The 27,222-nt window shown below is 48.6% G+C and overlaps 1 protein-coding gene and 1 pseudogene across 1 annotated transcript in view; one reads left to right on the forward strand and one right to left on the reverse strand.

Moving 5' to 3' along the window:
• Positions 1-147: 147 nt before the first annotated feature.
• Positions 148-17,015, reverse strand: LOC125091426 (40S ribosomal protein S12-like; annotated as a pseudogene).
• GPC4 (glypican 4) overlaps positions 16,445-27,222 on the forward strand; it is a 106,568-nt gene continuing 95,790 nt past the window's right edge. Inside the window, exon 1 of the mRNA XM_047716263.1 lies at positions 16,445-17,173. Coding sequence (XP_047572219.1) covers positions 17,014-17,173 — 160 coding nt within the window. The 5' untranslated portion in view covers positions 16,445-17,013. The remainder of the gene's footprint in view (positions 17,174-27,222) is intronic.

Consider the following 27,222-nt stretch of genomic DNA (forward strand, 5'->3'; position numbering starts at 1 on the left):
TAAATATAAGAGAGAGAGAAATAATGGAAGGAAATATTCCAAAACATTCGCATCAATATGGTCTGTGGCTGCCCGGTGGTATTATAGCAAATTGTAGATTTTGTTTTGTTTTTCCTTTGAGGAACAAGAGCCAACTTTTTTATTTGTTCATTTCTTGCATTTGAAGTAGCCCTCAATGGCATCCTTGGCCTGAGACTCTTTGCCCTCGTCCTTCACTATAACACAGCTGCAAGCCAGCCCTTTGCGGGGGGGGCTCTCCCGCTGTGTCCCTTCCACCGAGGCCTCATCTCTCCCCCTCGCCTCTTGTTGTCATCAACCTTAATTAGGTTGATTTGGTGTTCAGCACAAAGGGCCTCCCCCAACTTGACATACACAGGCTTGTCACAGTTGGATGCAAGCGCACAAAGGTGGGCTTGGCCTTGTGGAAGGCTCTGGCAGCTTTTGTGAATTCCCTGGGCTAGGGCCATCCTGGACCAGGGCAGTCTTCCGCACCCCCTTGTAAAACAGTATTAACGTCCAAGATGCCTGCAGCTGCAGAGCCTTCCTCCGGGCCAGGGCTGGAGCTGAGTCTTGAATGCACCAGAATCCAGGCTTTGGATCTGCAAGGAGAAAGCTAGCTCTTTATTATACTTTCCTGTGTTTCCCCAAATTGTCCATAACAAGGACGATGAGCGTTGATATTTGGAAAAACAGTTACGAAAACGGTAAGTTATTTTTTTTTCAAGATTTTATTCATTGACTTGAGAGAGGGAGAGCAAGCAAGAGAGAGCGTGATGTGGGGGGAAAGGCAGGCTTCCCACCGAGCAGGGAGCCCGATATGGGGCTCGAACCCAGGCCCCCGGGATCATGACCTGAGGCAGACGCTTCACCTACAGAGCCACCCAGGTGCCCCGTAAGTTATTATTATTTTTTTTTGCAGATTTTCAACATGTTTCATTTTATCAATGAAAAGATTAATAATAAAAATAAACTTACTAGCTACTGTGTCTTTAATTTTGCGCAGAAATTTAAAGAACTTTCTAGATTAACCTTAGGCTATAACCCTTTTATTTGCATGATTTTTTTTCCTAGTCTTTTATAGTTGTCTATCATCCTGATACCCAAAATATGAGAAAACGTTTACATCCGTTTTCTAATTTAACGTACACAAGAATGTTAACATGCCGTATCATGGCTATCTTGAAAATATATTCTGAAATCAGTCACTTTGCTACACCTCATGTCACGACCTGAGTCCAAGCAGTTGTAAACTGTCACCTAGACTGCCTTCATAACCCTATAGGCATCTCAGGCTAAAACTGGCTCAACCCCCTGGAGTCGTAATCTCCTCAGTGCCTAAAGGCGCTTTTCTTGTTTGTTGTTGTTGTTGTTGTTGTTTTGTTTTTTTCATTTAAATTGCATTACACCAAAATTCTGCTCAAAAGATTTTTTTTTAACCAGTTGGAGTTTTTATTTAAAATGCAGTTTATTAAGCACTATCTAGGGGATCCATCACCTAGCCTATTTTTAGTTACCTAGCATCTTTTTATTTACCTGGTCTATTTTTTTTAATTTTTAAATTTTAAATTTTTAATTTTTTTTAACCTGGTCTATTTTTATTTAGCATTTAAAATGTGCTGGCCATGGGGCGCCTGGGTGGCTCAGTGGGTTAAGGCCTCTGCCTCTGGCTCAGGTCATGATCCCAGGGTCCTGGGATTGAGCCCCGCATCCGGCTCTCTGCTCAGCAGGGAGCCTGCTTCCTCCTCTCTCTCTGCCTGCCTCTCTGCCTACTTGTGATCTCTGTCTGTCAAATAAATAAATAAAATCTTTAAAAAAAGATAAATAAAATGTGCTGGCCTGGAGCTAGGCACAGGGGGGTAAGGAGATTCATAGGGAAATGTGTAACAGTTTCATTGAGCGCCTGTTATTTTGGTACATCTTTTAACTTATTTATTTTATTTTTTTATATTTTATTTATTTATTTGACAGAGAGAGCACATGAGTGAGTTGGAGGAGGGATAGGGAGAGGGAGAAGCAGACTTCTCACTGAGCAGGGAGCCCGACCCTCGGCTCGATCCCAGAACCCTGAGATCACGAGCTGAGCCAAAGGCAGATGCTTAACTCACTGACCCACGCAGGTGCCCTACAAGGTACATTTTTTTTTTTTTCACAGTAATCTCTACACGCAACATAGGGCTGGAACCCACCACCCCGATATCAAGAGTCACAGGCCATACCGATTGAGCCAGCCGGGCGCCCCTAAAAGGTACATTTTTGATGCTTACTCATTTCATCCTCCAACAACCCTGGGAGGTAGGTTTTTACTACGACTAGATACAGATGACCACACTTGGGGTCCCAAAGACCGTGTGCCATGGCTCAGACTAGACAGTAAGTTAGTGGAAATTCTGGGCCAGGAAGGCAGGCCCACCTAGTTCAAAGCTTGTGCTAATTATATGCCGTTTTTCTCCCATAGTATATACACTCATACAGTATGATTCCCGGCCTTTTAGACCTTACAGTCTAGTTGATGATTAGATAAACACACACAACAATACCCAGCAGCCACTGGTTACGGACACTCATCACGGAAGTCCTTGTGTAGCCCAGCGGGAAGTTCCACCTCGTGAGTGTTTGGGGAGGTTGCGCTGGGCTGCGGTGAATGTGGCTTTGCTTGACCCTGGCCTGGCCTCGGAAGTTTTTAGGCTTTGACGGTGGCTGGAACCAACGTTGCTGTCCCAGATCATCCAATTGCAAATGGAGGTTTTATTCCAGTCTGCCTTTAACAATTCAGGCAGGGCTTCTCCAGCCGGAATGCACATACCAATCACCTGGGGATCTTATTAAAATGCAGATGCTGAAGGAGGTGGTGTGGGGGTGGGGGCTGGGAGTCTGCATTTCTTTCTTTTTTCCTTTTTTTTTTTTTTTTTCAAATAGCAGGACTTTTTTGTTTTGTTTTTGCAAGACTTTTTAAAAAATTGATTTACTTATTTTTAAAGTAAGCTCGATGCCCAATGTGGGACTTGAACTTAGACCCCTAGATCAAGGTCACATGTTCTACGGGACTGAGCCAGCCAGGTGCTCCTGGGAGTCTGCATTTCTAGGAAGTTCCCAGTTGATGCTGGTAATGCTAGCTTGAGGGTTGGGAAGCAAACACTAAATGGAGTTAAATGGACTAACCCAGACCCAGACCGCCATCCTGTCTCTGAACCCCAGGCGGAGTGCTGAGCTGCTCTTCGTCTCCCCACGGGCCAGAGGAAGAGCCCCCAACCCTGAGCAGCAGAGGGAGGGGCCTCCCTTCTCTGAGCCTCATCTCAGTGAAAGGGCAAGGGGTTGTCCAGGCTCGAGTTGGGGCTGGAAAGGCAGCCCTGTCCCAGCAGAGACGCCCAGGCTCCCCTTGGCCCACACGTGGACCAGACCGGCGTCTCCAGCCCCTCCGCAGCATGCTGCCATGGCCACCAGGCCACACACAAGGGTAAAGGAGGCCGCCTCCTCCCTGGGGCCCTCCCTGGTGCATCTGGGGCGGCACCCGTTGGGCCGCTTCAGCTCTGTGCCCGGTGCCTGGCAGGGCCGCTGGCCTCTGCCTTGACATCTTCAGCCCCCGCCTGGGTGGGTGGTCGAGTCCCGGACCCGCCTGACCGCAGGGCACAGGCCCTGGCCACTCTCTGAGGCCCCTTCTCGCACCGTGACCCAATTTTCCCGAGGGTCCACCGAGCCCTGGGTGACAGGCAGGCGGCTTTGCTGGGACCCCAGGGGAAGCTGATGCTGGAGGGCCACGGGCCCAGGAGGCGGCTAGACAAGAGGGTGCCGCCAGAAGAGAGGGGCACCGTCTAGCTTGCTTCTCCTGATGCAGAACCGATCGTAATTATAATACTTGGAAAGGGTGGGAGGCCTGCCTTCCAGAAGCTCCAAGCCCAGTAAGAGTACTTTAGCTTCTCAGTCAGTCTCTCACACACAGAGGCACGCACACACACTTTAAAGAGCAGGCCAAAAAGTGTTATAAATAAAATTCTAGAACATGAGTGGGAGGAATAAACAGGAAAATTTCACTGTAAAAGATGAAAATGCACTAACTTCTTGAGGGATGGCATCGCTCAGCCAACCCACAACTGTGCTATTAACCAGAACCCAGGGGGTGCCTGGGTGGCTCAGCCGGTAGGCGTCCGCCTTCGGCTCAGGTCAAGATCTCAGGCCCACATCCAGCACGCTGCGGGGAGCCCGCTTCTCCCTCTGCCTGCCGCTCCCCTTTCTTGTTGTCTCTCTCTGTCTGTGTGTCAAATAGATAAATGAAATCTTAAAAAAAAAAAAAAAAAGGAACCCAGGCTGTGCATGCTGTTGCTCTGCTCGGGTTCTTTCCTTTCCTTGTCAGTATGTGCTAGAGACCACGTCAACCCTGTTGGTTCTCAGGGTAAGGCTAGCAGGAAGAGAAAGACGGCCTGTATGGGGACGGTGTACCCCCATGGCTCACACTTACGTTGCCAAGCATTCTTTTGGTCCAGCCGGACAGGGATCTGAGCTGCCAACCACACAGGTGTGGCTCTATGCTCTTCCTCTGTCTCTTTCCACTCTTCCCCAAGCCGCCTGTCCCCCACTCTCCCCACCCTCTGCCCATCTCCCAATTCTCATCCTCTAGACCTTTGTGCAAGGCATGCTGTTTATCTAACAGGCCCACCTAGCCCTTTGAGATCTTCGGTGTGGCTATCTCCCCTCGCCTGGACCCACCCCCAGAAGGCCCAGTGACCTCACCCCTCCGCCGATCATGAGGACCCCCAGCTATCTGGAGCCAACACGCCCTGCCTGCCTTGTGAATTACTGGTGTGGTCCCTGCCGACAGTGGATGCTTCTGGATTACAGTCCAGCCCTGTGGCTTATTCCCTGTTCATAATATGTACTTGACACGTGACCTTTTCCAGAACTTTAAAAAGCAGAGGCAGTCCTTGTTTTGATGACTTTAATTGGAGAAGCGTAATTCACTAGATGGCTGTGTAGATGATTCATAACTCCTGTGACCTTTCTCCATCAGCTCATTCTCCTCTTGGTCTCCCCCCCCCCCCCGCCATTTTTGGTTTAGTGTTTGTGATGGGTTAATAATTCATATTTTGGGGGCCAAGAAGTATTCTCCAGAATAATATTCATAGTTCTAGAACTGCTTTCGATTCTTCTACAAACTCAAGAGACGCACACACAGAGGTTGCTAGGAAGGAGAAAGGCTTTTGCATTGGCCTCCACAAATTAGAAATAAAAGAGCTCTTGGGAAAAGATTGGTTCTGAACAGCTCAGAAGAACTCTTAGAGAATCTGCTAAATAATATTTTTGTCTGCTGTTTGTAAATGTGACTCGCTTTGAAACCATCTGTCATGCAGTCCTTTGCAGAGAGCTGAGAAGTATTTAAATCTGTGAAAATGAGTATATTTTTGTATATACCAAAGCAGGATTTTAATGGGTCCCTGCTGCATGCTGTCCAGTGCATTCTTTGAAACATGATTTTACCCAATTGTCAAGTAACATTGAAAACGGAATTCAAAGAAGGGATGTGGCAGTGAATGGAGAGGGTGTGGTGCGGGTTGTAGCTGTGTTTCTGCACAGAGAAGCAGAGAAGCTGCAAGGCAGGTGGGGGAACAGGGTTTCTTCATGAGTCAAGGGGCCGGGTCGGAGTTTTTGCTGCTTTTCCTCCTGCTTAGGGAAGAGGCCCTTCCCCAGGTTGGGCGGGGGGAGGGGGGGCTGGAGGGGGGGAGGGAGGGAAGCCGGGCAGGACACTATGGACAGCTGCTCCTCATTTCCTAGTGAAGTTCTAGCTTTGTGCAGCCGGCTTTGGGCATTACTGGCAATTCAGTGCCCCCACCTTTAATGACATCGCTATTTTCACTGTTGCCCTTGGTCCCTGTGGCTAATACCCCAACGGAGCAGAACCCAAGACGCCTAAATGACTGGCAGTGGCTGCAGCTGTTGCAGCAAAAAATTGGAACATCATTGAAGAGGCTTCCTCATGTTGAATGGAGAAAGTAGGCTCAAAGGAAAACTCTCTCCAAACAACTGTGAGGTGGATCACTAGTGTTTCACATGTGCTGTTGTGGGTCATGAGTTGTCTCTTGGGGGCTATGTCTTGTCTGCCCACTAAAATTGTAAGTTGCAGGGTGCCAAGCTGGCTCAATCAGTAGAGCACAGGACGCTTGATCCTGGGGTCATGAGTTCAAGTCCCATGTTGGGGGGGGGGTACTGTTTACTTGATAAAAAAATTTTTTTAGATAAAATTGTAAGTTTCTTGAGGGCCAGGATCTTGTCTAGGGCAAAAGTTAAGTATCAGAGCTGGAAGGAACTCCAGAGCCCCAGTCGCACAGGTGAGAAAGTTGGAGTCAAGAATAGTAGCAAAGTTAGGACTCAGTGGGAGGACTCTGATTCACAGCCCAATGACTTCTTACCGTGCCATTCTCCAAGCTCTGCCAAAGACAGCCTACTCCACCACTGCCATACCAAAGGCAACAGGATAGAACCTTCTCTTAACAATACCCAGCCATGGGGCACCTGGGTGGCTCAGTCAGTTAAGTGTCTGATTCTTGGATTCAGCTTGGGTGATGATCTCAGGGTCATGAGACTGATCCTTGCATCAGGCTCCACACTCAACATGGAGTCTGCTTGAGATTCTCTCTCCCTCCCCCTCTCCCTCTGCCCCTCCTGCTTGTGTGAGTGCAAGCTGTCTCTCTCTAAAATAAGTAAATAAATCTCTTAAAAAAATAGTAGGTTAATACCCAGAAGAATCAGAAATCAGAGGATGAATGGATTAACAGATTATAGTACATAAACACACACTGAATAGCCTTGTAGCTAATGATTTATGCATCTCCTAGGTTTTTTCCTTCGGATAAATTCCTGGGTATGCAAAAAATGGAAACACAAATATCCACCAAGCAATAAATGGATAAATAAAATGTGTGTATCCATATGAGAGGATACTATTCCGCCATAAAAAGGAATGAAGTGTTGATGCCTGCTACAACACAAATGAACCCTAAAGGCATTGTGCAAAGTAAAATGAGCCACACAGGGACCAATACTGTAGGATTCCACTGCATGAAATGTCCAGAACAGACAAATTTATAGAGACCCGAAGTAGGTTAGAGGTTGTAAGGGACTGCGTGGGGCGGGGGGAGGAGGTAAGGGGGAGTGACTGCTTAATGGGGATAGAGTTTCTCTTTGTGGTGATACATATTTTTTGCACCTTATTAGAGGTGGTAGTTTTAAAACTTTGAATGCTTTTATTCATAGTACCTAAAATATCAACTAAAACCAGCAATTTTTCAAGATCATACCATTTGTATACATTTATTAAAGATAAACAAATTAAAATGAATCCAAACTCTAAAGGAAATAAAGTCAGGAGTATAGAAATTAGATTTGATTATTTAAAATCAGAAATGGGACTTCTGAAAATTAGTTTTCTTTTCTTTTTTTTTTTTTGACTTTTTTTTTTAAAGATTTTATTTATTTGACAGACAGAGATCACAAGTAGGCAGAGAGGCAGGCAGGCTCCCTGCTGAGCAGAGAGCCTGATGCGGGGCTTGATCCCAGGACCCCTGGATTATGACCTGAGCCAATGCAGAGGCTTTAACCCACTGAGCCACCCAGGCACCCCTGACTTTTTTTAAAGTAGGCTCCACACCCAGCACAGACCTCCCCAGTGCAGGGCTTGAACTCACCACCCTGAGATCAAGACTTGAGCTGAAATCAAGAGTTGGAGGTTTGACTGACTGAACCCTCCAGACGCCCCAACTTTTTTTTTTAATGTAAGGTCTGCACCCAATATGGGGCTTGAACTCATGACCCTGAGATCAAGAGTCACACGTTCCACCAACTGAGCCAGCCAGGCACTGCTACAAGTTTCTCTTGATAAATTTTTCTTTTTAAGCTGCCTCCTTCCCTTGGCCCTGAGAAGTCAAGGGGAAGAAAGGCAGGGTTCTCTTAGAGGTGGTGGCAGTGAGCGGGCATAAGCCCCTTCCTGGGTTCTGTCCACTTTTGCCATCCTCCCCGCACCCGCCACCCAACCCTGCATGCTGGAATAAGGCACTGGGTACTCTGAGAATTAAGACCATGTCGGTTTGAATTATCCAAAGTCAGGCTGGGTAGGAGAAGTGTGTATACGTGAGCATGAGCAGGGAGGGACATGGGAAAATCCAACCCCCACCCCCATGCTGTGTGTGCAGCCTGGATTCAGCTAGATGCTCGGAAAGTCTGTGCAGGTTCCTAGTTTCCTCGCTCATTTGAATTCATTATTGTTATAGCAACAGTGCTGTAGACATCACCCATCAGTGGTTAGAAAATGACAAGTGTCAAACTATGTCTGACCCTGACTCTCTTCAGCTCTTTTTATCTGTGGTATCTCTTTGGAATAAAAATGCCTACTCCCTGCTGGGTCTTCTTAAAAATGCACATTGTCTCTTCACATAAAGGCAGGGATGGTGGTGCCATGGAAAAAGAAGAAGAAGAGGAGGAGGAGAAGAAAAAAGAAAAGGAATGCCATCTGACTTTGCAAGTCTCACTACCTGTAGGGCTCAATTGGCATTTCATTAAGGACTTTCTTTTGTCGCTTAAAACGTTCTGTCGCTTTCTATCGGAGCCTGGGTTTTGTGGCTGGGTTTTCTGATCCTCACAGCAGGGCAAGGGGGTGGGGTGGTGGGCAGAGACAAGGTTTCATGATGTTCAGGGCCAGAGTTGGGGAGGACACCCTTCAGATCCTTGAAGTCCTGTAAGGGAGGGCAGGGGTGCTGCCACCAGATCACTTGTCTGTTTTTCCAAACAAGGTAGAGAATGAACATAAAACGCAGCTCATGCTACCACATGTAACTACGTGTCCTTTGCAATCTCGAGGCGCAACGTGCTTGAAACCTAGAAACCCTTGTTCCCTCTGAAATCCTGACTAGAAGGAACAAGGATAGAAAACACCATCACTATTGCCCCTGCTCTAGTCAGAACCTATGTTTTGCCTCTGACCGTCATTCCCTGGCTTGAAATTTCAAATGCAAAAGGAAAGGTCAAGGTTGAGGTGGATGGACCAGACAAATGTCAAGGTCCCTTCCAGATCTCATATTCGAGTAGCTTCTGCTTGGACAGTGCTGGGCTGCCAGCCTCTCCTCTGTCCTTTTGCTCATGCAATTTTCTCATTGACTGCTTGCGATGTGAACAAGCTGTACAAACAATTTTGAAAAATGAGTGTTTCAGAAGTACCTTCACGTGTACTGGTAGTTTTATTGAACCAAAAGGATATGAAGAAATAATTTTCTTTCCATGAATGTTCCACTTATGTCTGATGGGCAAATTAGAGAAGAAACTCTCCCAATTATATTGAAATGCATGTTTTACATCTAAAGCCGTACGTCAAATCGTAGGCCACAAGCTAGAGTAATGACTATCTACAGCAACTGTTTTTGCCGTCATCAGGAAATGCACCCAGTGCAAAGTGAGTCCTTTTTTTCAGTACTTAGAAATGCCCTTTATAAATAGACTATAGATAACAGCTTAGGGATGGAGAAGACTAACCCGCTTTCCATGCAGAGTTTGGTCTTTGTTCTCCCATGAGCGTGAATGAGATATGAGTCGTCATTTTTTACAGACGTTAGAAACTTCCTGAAACCTTTGCCCCAGTAGTAAAGTATGGGAACATATCAGTACCAGCGACATGAGAATGTCCATTTTACTCTTTGGGCCTCTGGTATCTCACCGGGAAAATGGGCACAAGAAATATCTTTCCTGTAGTGAAAGAACCCTAGCAGATAAAAATAACTCGATCCCTTTGTGTTCAACAACTCATATCATACAACGCTGTGGAGACCAATATGGATATAATTCATGTGTTCCGATACAAAATTATTAGACCAAGGGGCGCCTGGGTGGTACAGTCCATTGAGTGTCTGATTCTTGGTTTCGGCTCAGGTTGTGATCTCAGGGACATGAGATTGAGCCCCGCATCGGGCTTTACGCTAAGTGGGGAGTCTGCTTAAGTTCCTCTCTCCCTCTGCCCTTCACCACATCTCCCCCGTTCTCTCTCTCTCTCAAATAAATAAATCTTCAAAATTATTAGACTAGGAGGTGCCAGGGTAGGCTCAGTTGTTAAGCAGAAGGCAGATGCTTAACGCCTTCGTCACCCAGGCACCCCAAGCATCTGCCTTCAGATCAGGTCATGATCCCGGAGTCCTGAGATGGAGCCCCATGTCAGGCTCCCTGCTCAGCAGTGGAGTCTGCTTCTCCATCTCCCTCTGTGTGCTCACAAGTGCTCTCTCTTTCTTTTAAATAAATACATACATCTAAAAAAATATTAGACAAATATGCTATCATACTAAATAGCATTTCAATGCCGGCAGGGCTGGGTCTGAGCAAATTGTGAAGTGGATGGAATGTCTAATAACCATAAGGAGAGTATTAGCTAATGTTTACTCTATTGAGCCCCAACTTTCAGGCCCCATGAGAGAAGGGATACTGTTTTATTCGTAACTGTGCTACCAAAGCCTTAAAGAGTGTCGATCCCAGTAAATACTTGTTGAGTGAAGGAATGATCGGATGGATAGCAAATGAGGGCTTTGTCCAGGGCAGGATGCTAAGTGCTTTCTGATTAAGTCCCTGTAGTTTCTACTCCATGCCTTGTGCTGAGGGCATAGAAAGCGCTAGGGGCCAAGAGAAATGCTTTTCATATGTTTTCTCTTGTAATCCTCGAGGAGGGGTAGGTGTGAGAAAAAAAGTGAGGCTCAGGAAGGGTAAGTTACTTACCTAAGGACACATGGTCAGTAAATGGCAGAACCAGGCCTTAACTCTCGCGGTGGGTGGGGGGTAGCCCCACCGCCTCACCTCTTTCACTGCCTTTCCCTTTGTGTCTTTTATGCATTTGTTTTCTGGTCTTCATCTGGAATCCCTGGATGAAGAAATGCTGGGCCCTCACCACAGCTGTGGCTGCTTTCAGTCCATTCTGTGCCCCCTCGCTGCCTCCCCAGATCCTTGTTTCTAAGGCACCACTTCTGTCTTTTCTGTCTCTGTTTATACATCATCAGTGTTGATGGGATCAAGATAGCACTGTCATCCCAGGGTAACGTGTTCCCGTTATCTGGCACCTTCTGACGTGCTAGTCTCCCAGATGAACCTGGACTCAGCTAAAATCGGGTTTCACTGGCCCCCACTGGCCCCCTACATCCCCACTCTTCTGCCTGGTAATTTCTCCCTGTCCTTCAGGGTCCAAAGGCAGTCCTACTCTCTCCAATCTTTTACCCATTAGCCTTGCACTGTCTTCCAAGTTTTCCTGGGTCTGTTTTGGGCTTGGGGCACAGTGAGAAGTGACTGTAATTGAACTTGGACTCAGAGGGCCTCAATTTAAGGCTCTGAACCATTTTCTTCACCCATAAATTATGGAAAATAATACATGTTTCACAGATAATACATGTGGAAGCAATTCCTAAACTCTGTAGTACTAAGCAAATATCAGTTATTATTAGGAGATTGGCTTCCCACGGAAGAGTTTTTAGGCAAGGAATGTGAAGCTTATAAATGATGCTATCAGGCTGATTTTGTGACAGCCCCTGGGTGGATGGATGGAGAGAGAGAGAGAGGCCAGAGGCCAGAGGACCTGTTAGGAGGTTGGCTCTACAGTCCAGACAAGAGATAATGGAACCTGGACAGACCCTGATGGCCATGGAGTGAAAAGGAAGACTTGAATTGTCCAGGTGATTACAGAAGAAAAAGAGAGCACAGTGGGGACCATAGGCACAAACAGGAAGTAAAGTGGCTAGGTGCCCGCTGCCCATGTTTAAAGTTGTAAACACAGATGAGCTCTCTGAGGGAGAAGGAAAGGCAAGGCAGACTTCAAGTATTAGAGAAACTGAAGGGAAGTATGAAATTAGGAGCCAGGAACAGACTACACTCATCAACTCTTTCCAAGTGACTGATCCTTCAATTACTGGTACTTCTGTAAATTTCCAAAGGGACCAAGAGGAGGCTGACAACCATAGAACAAGGAGTGACTTGGGATGACTGTCCCAGGGGACAGGCATTGCCCTGTGTTACCCTCACCATTGTCTTCTGCACGCACACATAGATCCCACCTCTCCAAGCAGACAGTCAGCTCTTGAAATGCCTCCGGTCTTCCAGCTTCCTAGGGCCTTCTCAGAACCCACCTTGGTACATAGCAAGTGGTCAGCAGGTATTACTCTCTTGGCTGCTTAAAAAGGAAAGTCACAGCATTTTGCGGGGGGTGGGGGTGGAGAGAAGGTTACTTGGTGAAATCTAGGCTGAAGAAGGGCATAGTTTATCTGGCAAACTTTCATGACTTCTTAAGTGGTCACTAACATTTAAAAATCAGATTTCAAATACATTTCTAGGTCTTTTATTCCTGTGGGAGACTGGCCCGGCAGGTGAACCTGTACTCTGCAGGCAATGAGCATTCAAATAAAAAAGAAAACCTGAGAGAGGGCTTGCAGAGAAAACATGGACAACGCATGGTGGTGTTGGTGCTGGTGCTGAACTGTTTGGGAATTGATCTGGAAAGCGATGGGGTACCATGGGGGGAGGGGCAGGGCTCAGCAGCGGAGGGCACCATTCAGGGGTTCGGGGGTGGTGTCAGAGGCTCGCTCTGATGGCTGGGGGAAAGAGGGATTGCGTAAAGGGAGAGGCTAGAGGGCTATGGGACAGCACCAATCCTAGGAAAGGAAGTCACGTTCTACTCGCCATCCCTGTGTTTGGCAACCAATCTAGCTCCCCAGCAGGCCAGGAGATGTACCCCCAGAGCTGAGAGAGTGGACCTGACTGAGCTCGTTTTTGGCTTGGAGGAGCGCAGCGGGCGGGCAGTGCATACGTTGTTCTCTGCGCACCGGTGAGCCTACCCCAGTGCCTTATCAGGAGAATGCCTTGCCTGGGAGAAGCAGGTATACTGTAAATGTATTCTACCTAAGCGAGCCTTTGCGTGTGGGTCTGACCCAGTGCATTCGACTGTAAACACTTTGTGGTATGTATGTCTTCCCTGTCTCTAGGGATGGGCAGCATTTGGCACATAGTAGGTGCTCAGTGAACATTTAATTGTCTGAAATAGGGACGCTACTGTGGGATCTGGGTAGTTACACTTTCACAGCTGACCCTAAATGAGACCCATGGGATTTGGTCAGAGGCCTTAAAATTTTCAGTCTTTGTTCAGCTACTCAAGATTTCCGGGGCTGTGAATGAGCCACGTAATCTTGCCGAGAACGTTTGCTCATCTATTTTTATTTATTTTTACTTTGTATTTTATTTTATTTTAAAGGTTTTATTTATTTATTTATGAGGGAGTGAGAGAGAGAGAGAGAGAGAGAGAGAGGGAAAGAGAACAGGAGCAGTGCAGGGGAGAGTGAGAAGCAGGTTCCCAGCTGAGCAAGGAGCCCAATGCTTGATCCCAGGACCTTGGAATCATGACCTGAGCCGAAGGCAGAGGCTTAACAACTGAGCCACCCAGGCGCCCCTATTTTTTTTTTTAAAGATTTTATTTATTATTTGGAAGTGAGAGAGAGCACAAGCAGGGGGAGAGGCAGAGGGAGAGGGAGAAGCAGACTTTCTGCCTGAGCAGGGAGCCCGATGTGGGGCTTGATCCCAGGATCCTGAGATCATGGCCTGAGCCAAAGGCAGACCAGATGCTTAACCAACTGAGCCACCCAGGCGCCCTTGCTAGTCTATTAAAACACACACACACACACACACACACACACACTAAAATTTTCTAAGAATAGAGGAGTGCAGCTGAAGGCACTCTGCAAACGGTAAAGTACTATATGACCCAATGTAGCGTATCTATAAAATGGAACACCATCCAGCCACAGAAAGGAAAGAAGTCCTAATATCTGCTCCCACATGGATGAGTCTTGAAGACCTGATGCTAAAGAAGCCAGACACAGGTCACATATGGCAAGACTCCATTTATACCAAACGTCAGAACAGGCAAATCCATAGATCCATACAGCAGATTAGTGGTTTCTGTGGGCTGGGGGGTGGGGAGAAGGGAATAGACTTTCCTTAATGGGTATGGTGTTTCCTTTTGGGATGATGAAATTATTCTGGAGCTACATGGTGGTGATGATGGCACACCTTTGTGAGTGTGCTAAATGCCACTGAATTGTATACTTAAAAATGGTGAAAATGGTAAAACTTACGTTTGCGTATTTTACCACAATAGAAAAGCTCCCCCAAAAGTGCTATATGAGAGTTAATCACCTTGAGAAGCTGTTGGTTCTTATATTCTAAGCGCGGTATCCAATCCATTTTTTTTTTTTTTTTTTTGGCATTCAGATAACTTACAGAGTAGAGGCATCTCCACTAAGGAGCCTCTTCCTAAGAGAAAAGCTGGAGTGGGGGTGGGGGGAGGAAAGGAGGAGCAAGGGGCCATCTGAAAAGGGAAGCTGGATGGTATTTGTTTCGTAGATTGCCAGTTGTTCACCCTGTTTGTATTTAAATGAAAGGAGGCTTTGAAGTGGGAGCCGCCTCTGAGCAGGGCTTGGGGTTCCTGTCTTGTGTGGTAAAGTTCAGACTTGTCCAGATCCGTTTCTAGCCAGGGGTTACTGTTTCTGGTGGAAAAGACTCAAGTTTTGGTTAATAATACATGAGCAGGAAAAACAGGAGTAAATTGGGCGGGACGGGAGTGGGGGCAAGGAATGAGTTCCCCCTGGACTTGGGAAAAGTAACTTTCAGATTTGGGCTCCATGGTTTTTGGGAGGATCTTTTTTTTCACTTACGATCACTGGTTTTCATTTTGTTATTACCGTGGGCTGCATCTCAGATTGTATCATCTTTGGTAAAGAACATCTTTCAGTAAATGCATCAATCAGTGAAAGTTAAAAGTGCTGGGCTAAGCCCTAGCGATAATCTGAATGGTATCAGTTTGAGAAAAAGGCAGACTAATTGAAAGTCTCTTGAAAATGGCAGGAAATTCACCTGGAGGGAAGTTTGCATATTTAGAAAAACTCCTCTGCTAGTTGCAGGGTTAAATATTCTGCCCACCCACGAAATTGTAAGTTTCACTAATAGGTCAGGGATCTGTTTACCTTGATGATCTCCAAGAGTTAATAAAATCTAGAAGAGTGTGCAGTGGGCATCCAAAACAATAGCTGACCTACGTTTCTACAACTCCACAGAGCCAACATGTCAACGTGGTTTACAAACAGCAGTGGACGAAGTCTCAACAAACCCTATGAGGGTGATAATTGTAATGATGGTTCATATCTTCACCCTATGTAATTTTATGGGAATTGAGAGTCTAGCCAAATAATAAGTTCCAGCCCCTTTTATCTGCCCAGTTCCCAGCACACTCCCGAGGTGTCTGAGGCACTTCTCACCCTAACCTCTTAAAGCAGATTGTAACAATAACAAGGGTAATGACAAGTTCCCAATCTGCACAGTTCCCTTCATTAAAGGAGCCCTGGGAGCTTCAAAAACACTCATTAATGGAATCTGACAAAGCTGGGAAGGTGGGAAGACTCGCCCATTTCCAGTTTTCTGGTGGCTAAGTGGAGACTGGGTCCCAGAGAGCTGAGTCTCTCTCAAGAGGCTGGAGGGCAGAAGGGGCTTGGGGTCTTGGGCTACCTTTACTCCACGTGACCTGGGAGAGTAAATCAGGGTTCTGGACCCACACCCCAGCTGCATGCTATTAGCAAGTCGCTCCCTTTCTCTGCGCCTCAGTTTCCCTACGTTTACGACGAGGATTTGGGCCAGGTTTCCAAAGTCTCGGAGGTCATCCGTGAATGTCCCAACGCCTCTATCCTGGGGTGAGGGGGGAGGGCTCTCCCACTTCAGGGTTTGGTTAGACTTGTAGCAGAACCGGGCGTGGCAGGGGGAAGGCGGGGGAGGAGAATGCCTGCCGGGGTTCGGAACAGGTCGGTGCTCATGGAGCACCGTTGGATGGGAAGCAGGTCTGAGAGGGCCAGGTGAAGGTCTAGTGCCAGCTGGGAGTCCGAAGTCCCCTTGTGCCTGCAGCGAACAATGCGAGTCATGCCAGCGCCTTCCGTTCCTGGCCCAGGAGCTGTTAGGGGCGTCCTCGGGGCTGCGGGGCGGCTGGGAGGGCAGGTATCGAGGCGGGAGGGTTCCCCCGCCTTTGGCCCACGGTCAGCGAGTCAGGTGGCCGCGCACAGATAGCCTGTGACTCGGCCCCGGGCTTCGGAACAAGTGCCCAGGCGCGCGGTCCCCCCAGGACTTCGGCCCTTCACCCGGGAGAAGTTAGCCCTCCCTCTTCGGGTAGGGGGCGGCGGGCATCTCCCGCCTCCCGGGGGAGGGGAGGAGGAGCGGAAGGAGGAGCCCCGCGGGGCGTGTCGCGCGAGGGAGCGCCGCGCGCCCGGTGCGGCCCCCTAGGAAGTGGATTTGGCCGCTCCGGATCCCAGCCCGCTTCCAGGTTTTCTCCCGTCCCGGCCCTGCGTGCTCCCGCCCGTCTCCGGCGCCCCCCCCCCCCCCGCCGCCCTCCCCCCTCCCCCTGAGTGCCGCCCGCTGGGCCAAGTTTGCCGAGCGTCGCCGCGCACGCCGGCCAGTCAATCAGCGGCGGAGCTGAGGAGGGCACAGCCGCGCGGCCGAGGGCAGAGTGAGCCGAGCGGAGCCGAGCCGAGCCAGGAGAGCGGACCCGCGCCCGACAACCCCGAGCCGCGCGCAGCGAGCGCCCGCTGCCGCCCACGCCCTCCGCGGCCCCGGCGGCGCCTGCCACCTTCCCCTCCTTCCCCGCGCCCCTGTCCCGCTGCCGGCAGGCGCGCCCCGTCCGCCGCCCCGCGGAGCCCAGAGCCCACCGGCCCGCACCTCCGCTCCCGTGGGCCGAACACCGCCTCCACGCCCTCCGCCTCCTCCACCCCTGCCGGGCGCCTGGCACCGGGGACCGTTGCCTGACGCGCGAGGCCCAGCTCCACTTTTCGCCCCGCGTCTCCTCCCGCTGCTCTCCCAACTCCTACCCCAACTCCCTCGCCCTCTCGCTCCGCTCGCGAGTCCCCGGCCCCGCGCCGCTCGGCCCGCGCTCGCCACTCTCCCCCGGTTCCCAGAGGTGGGACCGCGTCAGCCCCGGCCCGCACCATGGCCCGGTTCGGCTTGCCCGCGCTTCTCTGCGCCCTGGCCGTGCTCTGCACCGCGCTGCTGGCTGCCGAGCCCAAGTCGAAAAGTTGCTCGGAAGTGCGACGGCTTTACGTGTCCAAAGGCTTCAACAAGAACGATGCCCCCACGCACGAGATCAACGGTAGGTGGGGGCCCTCGGGAGGCGTGCGCGGAGGCAGGCACCCCGGGGAAGGGGCCGCGGAACCCCCGCGCGGCCGCAGGTAGCCTGGGGCGGCGGTGGGGGGGGAAGCCGTGGGCAGGCGGGAGAGAGCGCGAGAGCGAGCCCCGGCGCAGCGCGGTCCCCCGGGACTTCGAGGCGGGGTGCCTCGCCGCCGGACCGTCTGCCATCCCGCATCTGCTCCCGCCCCACCGCGTCTTCACGGTCCCGGGGAGTCCCGAGGACTCTGGCCCGCAAAGTGCGTGTCACCGGCTCCGTCGCCTGTTCCGGTTGAACTCCTTACTGGGCTCCCCGCTTTGTTGTGCGGGTGACGAGAGGCCGGGAGGGGGTGAGGGTCGCCGGTGGGGTGTTAGTGTGTGTGTCGGGGGTGGTGGCGCAGCCTACAGCGTGCCAGCTTCCCCGGGACGCCAAACGTGGAACTCCAATGGAGGTTTCATTGATGTTCTTTTAAAAACCCTCTCCCCGCCTCTCCTCTACCGCTGACGCGGATTAGGAGTTTTAGTAGCTACAGCGGCTTTAGAAATCGCCTTTAAAAAGCAAACGACTCTCCGCCCCTCCAAACCCTGAATTTTGGGAACTCTCCTGCTTTCCGGAAGGTGCTGGACGGGAAGGGTACTTCCACCCCCCCCCCGCCTTTCTTTTATCTCACCTCATTTTCAGGGTTAATTGCACATTCAATTACAAACCTTTGAAAGGACTGACTACAGGAAACCTGAATCGCAGTTTGGAGATGGTTATGCAGATGGAGAAGCCTTAGCCTGTGAAAAAGTTCACCGGATTTGGGCGCTGGGGGGTGCGTGGGGTATTGGTGAAAGCCCTTCTCGGAGCGCCGGGGAGGCGGCTTTTCGGCGGGCGCCCTTCGCGCCCCCCCCCCCCCCCTGCGAGGCGGCGGCCGCGGGTCCCCTCCGGGTCGCGGTTTCTCATTCGCGGAGGGCAACTGTTGCGTGCAGCCCCGCGGGCCGCACTGGAGCCGGCGGCGGTGCAGGTAGCCCGTTCGCCCTGAGGGTTCGGAAAGAACCACGGATCTAGCTGGCGGCTGGCCAGCGTAACCTAACGGAGGAGAGAGCGGTTCGAGCCCCCGGGGGGCCAAGCCTCCATTCCGAACCTTTCATGGAAATGAGAGTGCGCCTTTGCCTCGCGGTGCTGGTCACCCGGGTGGGGCGGGCAGGGGGCCGGCAGCCAGCAAAGGAAATACTGTAATTTTAACCAGGCGCTTCCAGAGGCTTAGGAAGACGTGGGGGTCATTTTTTGGAAGGGCTATTAATAACTTTGGAGATTAAGTGCAGTCATCAATTACATATAAATTACAAAGGTAATTGAGGGAAGTCGCTGGGCACTTTCCCAGTGTATTCAGCATCCGTCTAGAAATAGAACTCAAGAAATTGCTAGAGCAGCCTAGGAGTCCGCTGCACCTTGGCAGTTATCAAATGACTCGCACACGACTGATTAGAGACTGTTTGCCCTTGAGCTGCTTGTCTTTTTGCGAACTCAAGTATGTCCTCACAGCGGCACGATTTTATTGGTTGTGGAGCCCTGAAAAAGCCCTCTTTCTTTCCCCTCTCCCTCCTGCCCCGCCAGAAGAAGTGAAGTGAACCAGCAGCCACTGAAGCTTGGGGGCTCCACAGGTCAGACCTGGGGTCTTTGTGCCCTGCACGGTTTGGGCCTGGGCCCAGCAGAGATGATTGGCGTGAAGGTTACAGTTGTCATTCCCACATTTTGAAGGGATAGAGGCAGCGATGCACTTAATGGGAATGTGACAAGTTTTCATCTTCTGCTCCTGCAAACAATATGTGCCTTTGAGAGAGACTGGAGGCATTCAAGGAGTGGGTTGTGAGATTGCCCTCCCTGCTTTCTCCAACTTGGCTCTGGGCAGGCTCCTCATGGCAGGACACCTTCCCAGCCAGCATCTCAGGAAAAAGGAAGTTTGAAGGGTGCTCAAGGACTCTGCTAGGTGTTCCCTTCGATTTCCCCGGTGGCCAGCAAACACCTGAGCAGTATTTTTGCATATATGTCTATCTGGATATTTCCTCCAAAGATGGGAGAGTTATTAGTGACCAGCAGCAGGAAGTGGAAGCTAATGTGCTCACACCCAAAACATTTTATTCTTTTTGTCTTGTCCTTCATCTCCCTCCCAGGGCTGCTGCTTTTATTTCCCCTTTTGAATGACCTACTGGACTGCATTCTCCTGAGGAACAAAGGAAGTGCCTTTTTAGCTGGAATCCTTGGAAGACCACCAAGGACTTTAGCTCATGCAGTGCAATTTCGCACCACTTTCAACAATAACAAAAATGCATGACTGAATGGCTCAAAAATGTGGAGTGTTAGAGGCATTCATTTGAGTCTAGGACACTGTCACAACACAGACAGACCCAAGTAAATACCTTTAGACGGCCAGTATAGAAACAGGGGGTAATCTTTACCATCACCCTGGCCTGTCCAGATGCATATACATGAGCCTTGTCTTCCCTGAGCTACGCTCAGATAATTTTGGTCATTTTGGGGAGCATAGTCCATACAGTGACTCATGTTCGACCCATGTCTGAATGAATGGCCAGGCACTTTCCCTGGCCGGGGGTCTATGTGTGTGGTGGTGGTGCTGGTGGAGGAGGGTGGGGCGGGAATGATCTATTTTTTTTTTTTCCTATGCAAAAAGTTCAGGATGGTTTTTCAGGCAAAGGGTCATAACACCTGGGTGCCTAGCACCAGGCTTAGCCCAAGTTGAAGGTTTTATTTCTGACAGCCTTGTACTTGCCTTCTAGAGCTTTGAACAGGCTTTAAGAATACTGTTTTTAAGGAGGCTCAGTCTTTTGAGATCATAATTAAGATAATTTTGATGTGCTCTCAAGGGTCTCAGGGAGTACATCATGCCAACAGGGCTCCGGGACCCAGGCGAGGTCCCACATTGCTTATCCGCTTGACCCCCGAACTTATCAAATAATGGGGAGTTCAGAAGGGATCTTGAACACAAAGGATGGGTATTTGTTCAGCTTTCAATGGGTATATCTTTTTGGAGCACCTACTATGTGCAGCATTCTGTGCTGGGCATTGTGGAGGCAACAAGAAGGGCCGGAGGGGCCTCCGGCGCTAGGACCTTTCTAGGCAGTAGGGGGACAAGCCACACGTGCAGCCTCCGAATGTGACATGGAGTGAGAGAAGTACCATCTGAGTGGCACAGATAAGGAGTAAGGAGCGCCCACAGACTTCCAGCAGAGAAAGGATTTGGGGCCAGATTACCAGCTCGGTAGTGCTAATTCACTAGTAAATTTAAAAATCTAACCATTTTCATTGTGCCTCCCTTCCATAAAGACAGGGTTAGAGAGAGGCAACCGTTGGCATTTAATTTTATTTGTAATTTTTTAAAAAAGTTTTTATTTAAGTGATGTTTACCTCCAACATGGGGCTCGACCTCATGACCCTGAGATCAAGGGTCACGTGCTCTACTGACTGAGCCAGTCAGGAGCCTCCTCAGGCATTGGGATTTTATTACTAATCTAATTTTTGCCAAAATGGTCTTTAAGAGCGAGACAGTTGGTTAGGGGTGTTCTTAAGCCTGCCATAGGTCTCTTTCAGAGGGACGTTGAAGGATACCAAGGAGAACTTTGTGCCATGGTGGTGATACTGTTTTTTTTTTTTTTTTCCTGTTCCCATTCATGTTCATGAGCAATGCACTTGCATACATACGCACATGTACATATGTATGCCTCCAAGGGTTCGGGGAATGACAAGCTGTGTTAGGGTTACGTGGCAGAAAGTGCGTGTGCTGGAGAGGTAGGCATCCTTTTTGATGTAGAGTTGCTTACTGCGTGTAAGACACAACATATGTCCTCAAGATTTGCATTTCCTCTTTCCCACTTGAAGTAGGTGGGTTGGATTTTGCAGAGAACTTGTGATCTTCTATTCTGTTGGAATCCTCAGCTTGGTTCCCTTCGTTTTATTTAAGAAAGAGGGCCTAACTGAGCCATAGGACCTGTCAGCATAGAGATCGTCTCAAGTAGTATAGGAACTACTTCCTGGACATGCTCAAAAAAAGACCTTAATAAAAAGTTCTGGCTTATGCAGCTCAATCTCTAGTTAGAACATACAAATATAAAATGTTTGATTCAGCATAATTACTATTTTCCTTTTTTATTTGACTCACATTGGGTTGCATGCAATTTCAGGATTAGCCGGAGACTAGACTGAGGAATGAAAAGGAAGTTTCTTGTTGTCTCTACAAGGGAAACAACATCGGCGTTAATCTAAATCAGTTGGAAGGGAGTGTCTGGCTCCCCAGGAACGTTAACTGTTTTACCACTGAGATTTTTCCTGCATATGTTCACAAAAAATACATTTTGGCCTCAAGGAAAAGAGCTTGTAGCTATTGGTTGCTTTCTCTGGACCTGGTCCTAAGCTAAGGGCTTTACATATTCTCTCTTTTAAATCCACAACAACCATAAGAAATCAGAAGTATCATTCTCTTCATCATCTTCCCCCATTTTATGAGACGAGGAATCAAAGGGATTTGGAAATAGATTCACTGGCTCACAGCTGGTCGGTGGTAGAGGTGGGACCTGAATCCAGGTCTTCCTTGGCCCAGAATAGCGGTCCATGCATTGTTGTATAGGTCATAAGACAGAGTGCGTTCCCGAATCCCATGGAGGGCCAGCTTCAAAAATAGAAGCTACGAGAGGACCACCGACCAGCAAAAGACCATCCCAGCCCTATTTTGATGCCAAGGTAGAGAGGGGATCCAGCCCTGTGCTTTGCAGCGAAGTATTAATACCCAGACACAGACAACCTAGTGTTAACAGTAGAAGGAATAGAAATTGTATTTCCTGGGCCGAGGGGAGCCGGTGATGGTTTCGGGGGGGGGGGGGGGGGGAGTGTTCTTAGTGATACTGTTTCAGGAAGAGAACTGGTGTCCCTGCGTGTTAAGTGTCAGTGAGGCCGGGGGCATAAAGGCAGTGAGAGCTGTTTTAGTACGCAGTTCTCTTTAAAATATGTTTTATTTTCATTCCAGTAGAGCGAACATACGGTGTTCTGTTCGTTTCAGGTATACGAACGATATAGTGATTGAACAGAAGGATGTAGTTCTTAACTGGCCTGCCTTCCTCTCGGCTTGTTACCCTCTCATTCTGTGCTGACCAGCACCAGCTTCATTTCCTTGCCGCGGCTCTGAATGGAGTCCTTCCTCCGCTTTGAGCTTCAGTGGCTTCAAGTATCACAAATGATACTTTCATTAAGTCACCTCTGAACTCCCCTTCCTCCTAGCTCTTTGCTTGAATCAGATCTATGGTCTTCGCACAGACTGTCTCGTGTTCTGGTTAATGGTGCGTGTGGGCACCTGCGTGCCTTCTCAGCTGTAAGCAGCTGGAGGACAGAGGGGGCAGCTCCTGGTGTTCTGAGTACTAAGTGGGGCAGCTCAAGGCAATATTCGGTAAATGCCCGAGGGGTGAGGGGTGGGGGATAGCATAGACCATTATTTCGCTTTCTCTGCCAGGATCCCAGTGCCATAATGGGGTTTAGGCTGCCTTGATGATAGATTGTCATCCCATGGTCTCTTGCTGTCCTGGGAATCTTTGGGGGCTAAACACTTGAAGTGAAATAAATTTACATTAAATCTCCGTGATAACGGCGGTATAGCATATAATAAATGTTTTTATTCCTTTTTTGGGGGGAGGATGGAGTGTTCCTCTTAACCACTTCATTAAAAACCAAGTGCTACAGGAATTTTTCGGCAAGATCCAGAATTGTTTTTCTTCTCGCTGAGATCTCCTCCTTTAAGGAATAGATAACTGAGACTTCCGTTTTAGGCAATTTGGAGTGAATTTAGAAGAGTGATTTAGCACATCGGATTTGGCATGTAGAGCTGTTCAGTGCACACTGGTTACCTTTTTACAAAATAAAAGCTGAAGTTTATTGTCTTTACCAAGCAGAAGGACACAGGCTTAAGGATATCAGGATATTTTATATAAGCAGACCCACTAAAGCACCCACAGGTAAGAACTAGCATTTCAATTCCACTTGGCTAAGCATCTGTTGCTTACTACAGAGGACATGAAAGTGCAGAAAATTCATGAAGCGATTCCATCCTGGAGGTAATTTGAAATGTTATATTTAAGTTCTGATGCATTTAATTCAGCAATCTGGTGGGAGAGAAAAATCAAAGCGATCCATCAGGCAGGTATTCAACTTTTGAAAAAGAAACTCTAACAAATGTTAGAAATTAGGGAAAAAATTGAATGGAAGAGTTACCCAAAAAAAAGTCTATAACCTCAAGGAAGCCTGGAAACTATGTAAAAACATCTTATTGGAAGCCCAGATAAATGTGTGCCAGACATCAAAAAGACCAGCTGCTTGGGGGAAGCAAAAAAGAAGGCGGCATGACTAACTGGCAGAGTAAGAGAGGCTGCTTCAGGGGAGAAGGAATCTTCCACAAAATGGAAAGAGCTTTGGCCAGGGGGATAGGGGGAAGGCCGCGAGGTTTGGCAGGGCAGGTACAGACTAGAAAGTGAGCTAGCTGAAGGAATTGGAGGTGCACCTTACAAGGGGTTTGAAAGGAGGCCGAGTGACGATCATGGGGGAAAGGGTGGGCTGAGGGAGTCCAGCCCATCAGAGGCAAAGCAGGAAGGCTTCTTTAAGGGGAAGCCATGCCTGATGCACCTCTCCACTGGCAGACATAGCTTAGGTTTTCACGAATTATGCAATGGGATTCCAAGGCAAAGAATAGTCAGAAAACGCATTTCCTTTGGGATAGGTGGGAGTAGTTTTTACACAAGGAGGATGTGGTTTCCTGGCAGGGGCAGTCCTAGTTTGGCCTTGACAGATTCGATGTCTGATACCTTTGCTCCGGTTCTTTTTCCTTTGTCTGAAAAATGGGAGCAGGGATGTGAGAATGCTGTATTAGAGCAGAGATTGTCGACCCTGGCCACACCTTAGAATCACCTGGAAAGCTTCGAAAATCTAACGCCTGGGCACCACCCCCAGACAAATTAAATCACACTTTCTGGCAGTGAGGCTGGGCCGTGATCATTTTTAAAAGCTCCCCAGTAGTCCCAGTGACCTAGCTCCCCAACACAGCCCTGGTTGAGAACCACTGCCCTAGAATTATGTCTGAGTCCCTTCCATCTCAGATTCTACGATTCTAAATTTTCCAATGAAATTCATCATAAAGTGTTGTCTCAGAGGAGAGCTTTAATTTAGATGCAGTGCGCACTCATTTTAATTTTGGCTAACTTGGATTTAAGAGGAAGGTCTGAACTTGGAAAAAAAATATTTTTTAATCAAGATGCAAGTGACGCATAGCCTGTGATGCTTCGCTGCGGGCGAAGAAGTAAGCCGAGGCCATTGAGAGTACTTTGGAGAGAATTAGAAAGGAATCCAGTCTTGCTTGTCATTTATTAAGTGTCGGTGTGCTAGGTGATATTTCTTCCCTCTCTCTTTATTGGTAAAATAAAAAAGACCTCTTTATCCCTTACTTTAATGTCCTCTTTGCCATGTGTTTATTCTCTTCAAGTATCTTATCAAGAAATAGAAGTACAGTAAATCCCTAGGCTTCTGGCCGGCACAGCCATCCAGAACACAGCTGGGAATGTGGAAGTAAGCAGAAAAGCTACAGGATGGAAACAGCTGTCATAAGGCCCCTGCATTCTAGTTGGAGACAAGGCCTTTGGGAATTTATCATCAGCAATCAATGATTGAGTAGCTCTTCTATCAAGAGCAAAATGCTAGGTGCTCGGGATTCAAAGAGGTTTAAAAGGAGCCAAGCTTTTGAGGTGCTTGCGTTCAAATTGGGGGGGATGGTGAGAAGATAGAACGGTTATCTGCCTTCCCAGTCCCTGGCTGATGAGAAGTAGCCTGAGAAGTAGCTGGTAGTGCTGGTTGGGGAGTGGAAGGGTCTCGGGGTTGGGGGGAGGGATGATTTTAGAGGCAGGCAAGACTTCTGGGAGAAATGAGAGTGAAACAGGGCAGGGACAGACCCAGGACTTGCTGATCTTGGCTGTTCCTTTCGGTCCCTTGAGTGCTTCTAGGATGCGGCCAGTGGCAGAGGGAGCTCCCTAAGCCCTGGGGCACTAGGGTGTTTGGGGCAGTATTAAATCAGAGTGCTTGGTATCATTACCTAGTTAGAGAGTAGACTGGGGAAAGAGAATGCCTATTTGAAATCCAAACTTGCCCTTGAAAGAGAGGAAGGTTCAGTTCACTTACACATTCACCATGGTAGGGCACCTCATTTCCCAGCGCTGGATCGATAAGGAGTCCATTCTGTGTCACTTTGTCCTTTTCTTAAAAAAAAAAAAAAAAGTTAAAGACTGTGTATTATTAATTTAGTGGCTTATTCACTTCAGAGCTTTTGGTTGGTGCTCTCCTAAGTCCTCTAGAACATCCAGGTTCCATTTGGTTCCTAACTCATGCTACTGCCTGCCGGGCTCTGCTTGGGACACGGGCATTCTGACCTGAAGTCAGAAGAGGTAAGAGCTGGTTTTTGGTTAGAGGGGACAGGCTTAAATATTTGAATATTGATTTCCCTTTTAAACATTTACCAAAGTGAGTAAATGGATAATGATAATTAGAGAAGCACTAGAAGTTATGGATAGGAGTACACACATTGCGTGGTCCTTGTCTTTGACCATGTGCCTCATTTGAACGTTTAAAAAAAAAAAAGCCCTTTGCCCCATCATGCCTGGTCTGAGGCCATGGATCTCCAGTTTCTGTCACAGGGCAGGTGTTCGAGCCACGTTTGTGGTTCGAAGATAAGTTCGAGCGAGCTTTTTGACTTTGGTGTATTTTGAATATTTTTCTGTTTCTCCCTTTTCAGTGAACTCATGCGAAGCTGTTTATTTTAAAATTTCTGCATTCAGTCGTAGACGCCTAACAAAAAAGGGCAAAAGACAGAATTGTCTTTTCAAACCTGGAAACTGAGTGTTACTTCTTGCTTGGAGGTAGGAGTAGAGTACTTGATGTGGTTTGTTTTAATCCTGGGGGACAAATGGTTGCTGCTTCTACTGTCTATTCCCGATGTTAAGAGGAACTCCGCTGTACCTGCGGCAGTGCTTTTAGGAAAGGGAGGCTGCTTTTGCTCCTGGTCCTTGCTTCCAGCTTTCTACTGGAAGCTCACTTCCTGCCACGTCCTCAGGAGGGGGCGGCGGGCCCCTGGGCAGGCTTGGTTTCATATAGTCTACCTCAAGGTCACCTGTCCTCACTTCATCCCAGCCATCCTTTCCATTCTAGTCCTTTCTATCCCCAGCTCTTCTCTCCCTTGGCTTTCACCAGCCTCCTTAAGCCTGGCTTCTTTCTTCTGTGCAGGGTTTCTGGGCTGCAGGGAGCGCGGGCTGGAGAGTGGTGGCTTTTGGACCACAGAACTTTCCTTCATTCTCCAAAGCCTTGACATCCCAGCGAGCCTTAAGCCATAGGACTACTCTCTTTTCCTCCTTCAGTTGTTTCTATCCCACCACAGAGTTTGTCTCCCATTTGCGTTTTCAGCCTCGTGTTTGGTTAGAGACGAAAACAAAGCGCCGTGTCTTTGCAGACTGCAGTGTAAGGCGTGTGGTTAACAGTTACTACTTGCCATGGTCCAGTCTGAGTGGGAGTGTCATTTTTCTTGGCAGTCACTTCACAGAAAGTCCTGCTGCTTGGGTGCCAGAATAAGCAGTCATTACATTCCTTACAATTTATAGTCAAATTATTATCTGCTATTGTTAAAATTACCTTAATTATAGAATATTTCCCCATGCTAAGATTCTCAGTTGCGAAACAAGACAACTTTTCGCGGGTGTACTCTGAGAATCCGTGCTGCACAGTCGCTCCCCGGCTGGGATGCTGGAGGCACTGAGGAGGAACAGTGTTTTGTGTCGATGGGGTTCGCTTTCGACTGACTTTGAACCGAAGGCCCCCCAGTTGGCTGCGCGGTTATTGGTCGGCCTCATGTTTTCCCCAGTTGGGAGCTAATTTTCTTTTTCCTGCCCCTTCAGGTCCGCGGGGCCTAGACACTCTGGGAAGAAGGCTCTGCCTGTTGTGGCAGTCTCAGTAGATGGCCT

This window comes from Lutra lutra, chromosome X (genome assembly GCF_902655055.1).
Source record: "Lutra lutra chromosome X, mLutLut1.2, whole genome shotgun sequence".
NCBI classification, from domain to species: Eukaryota; Metazoa; Chordata; class Mammalia; order Carnivora; family Mustelidae; genus Lutra; species Lutra lutra.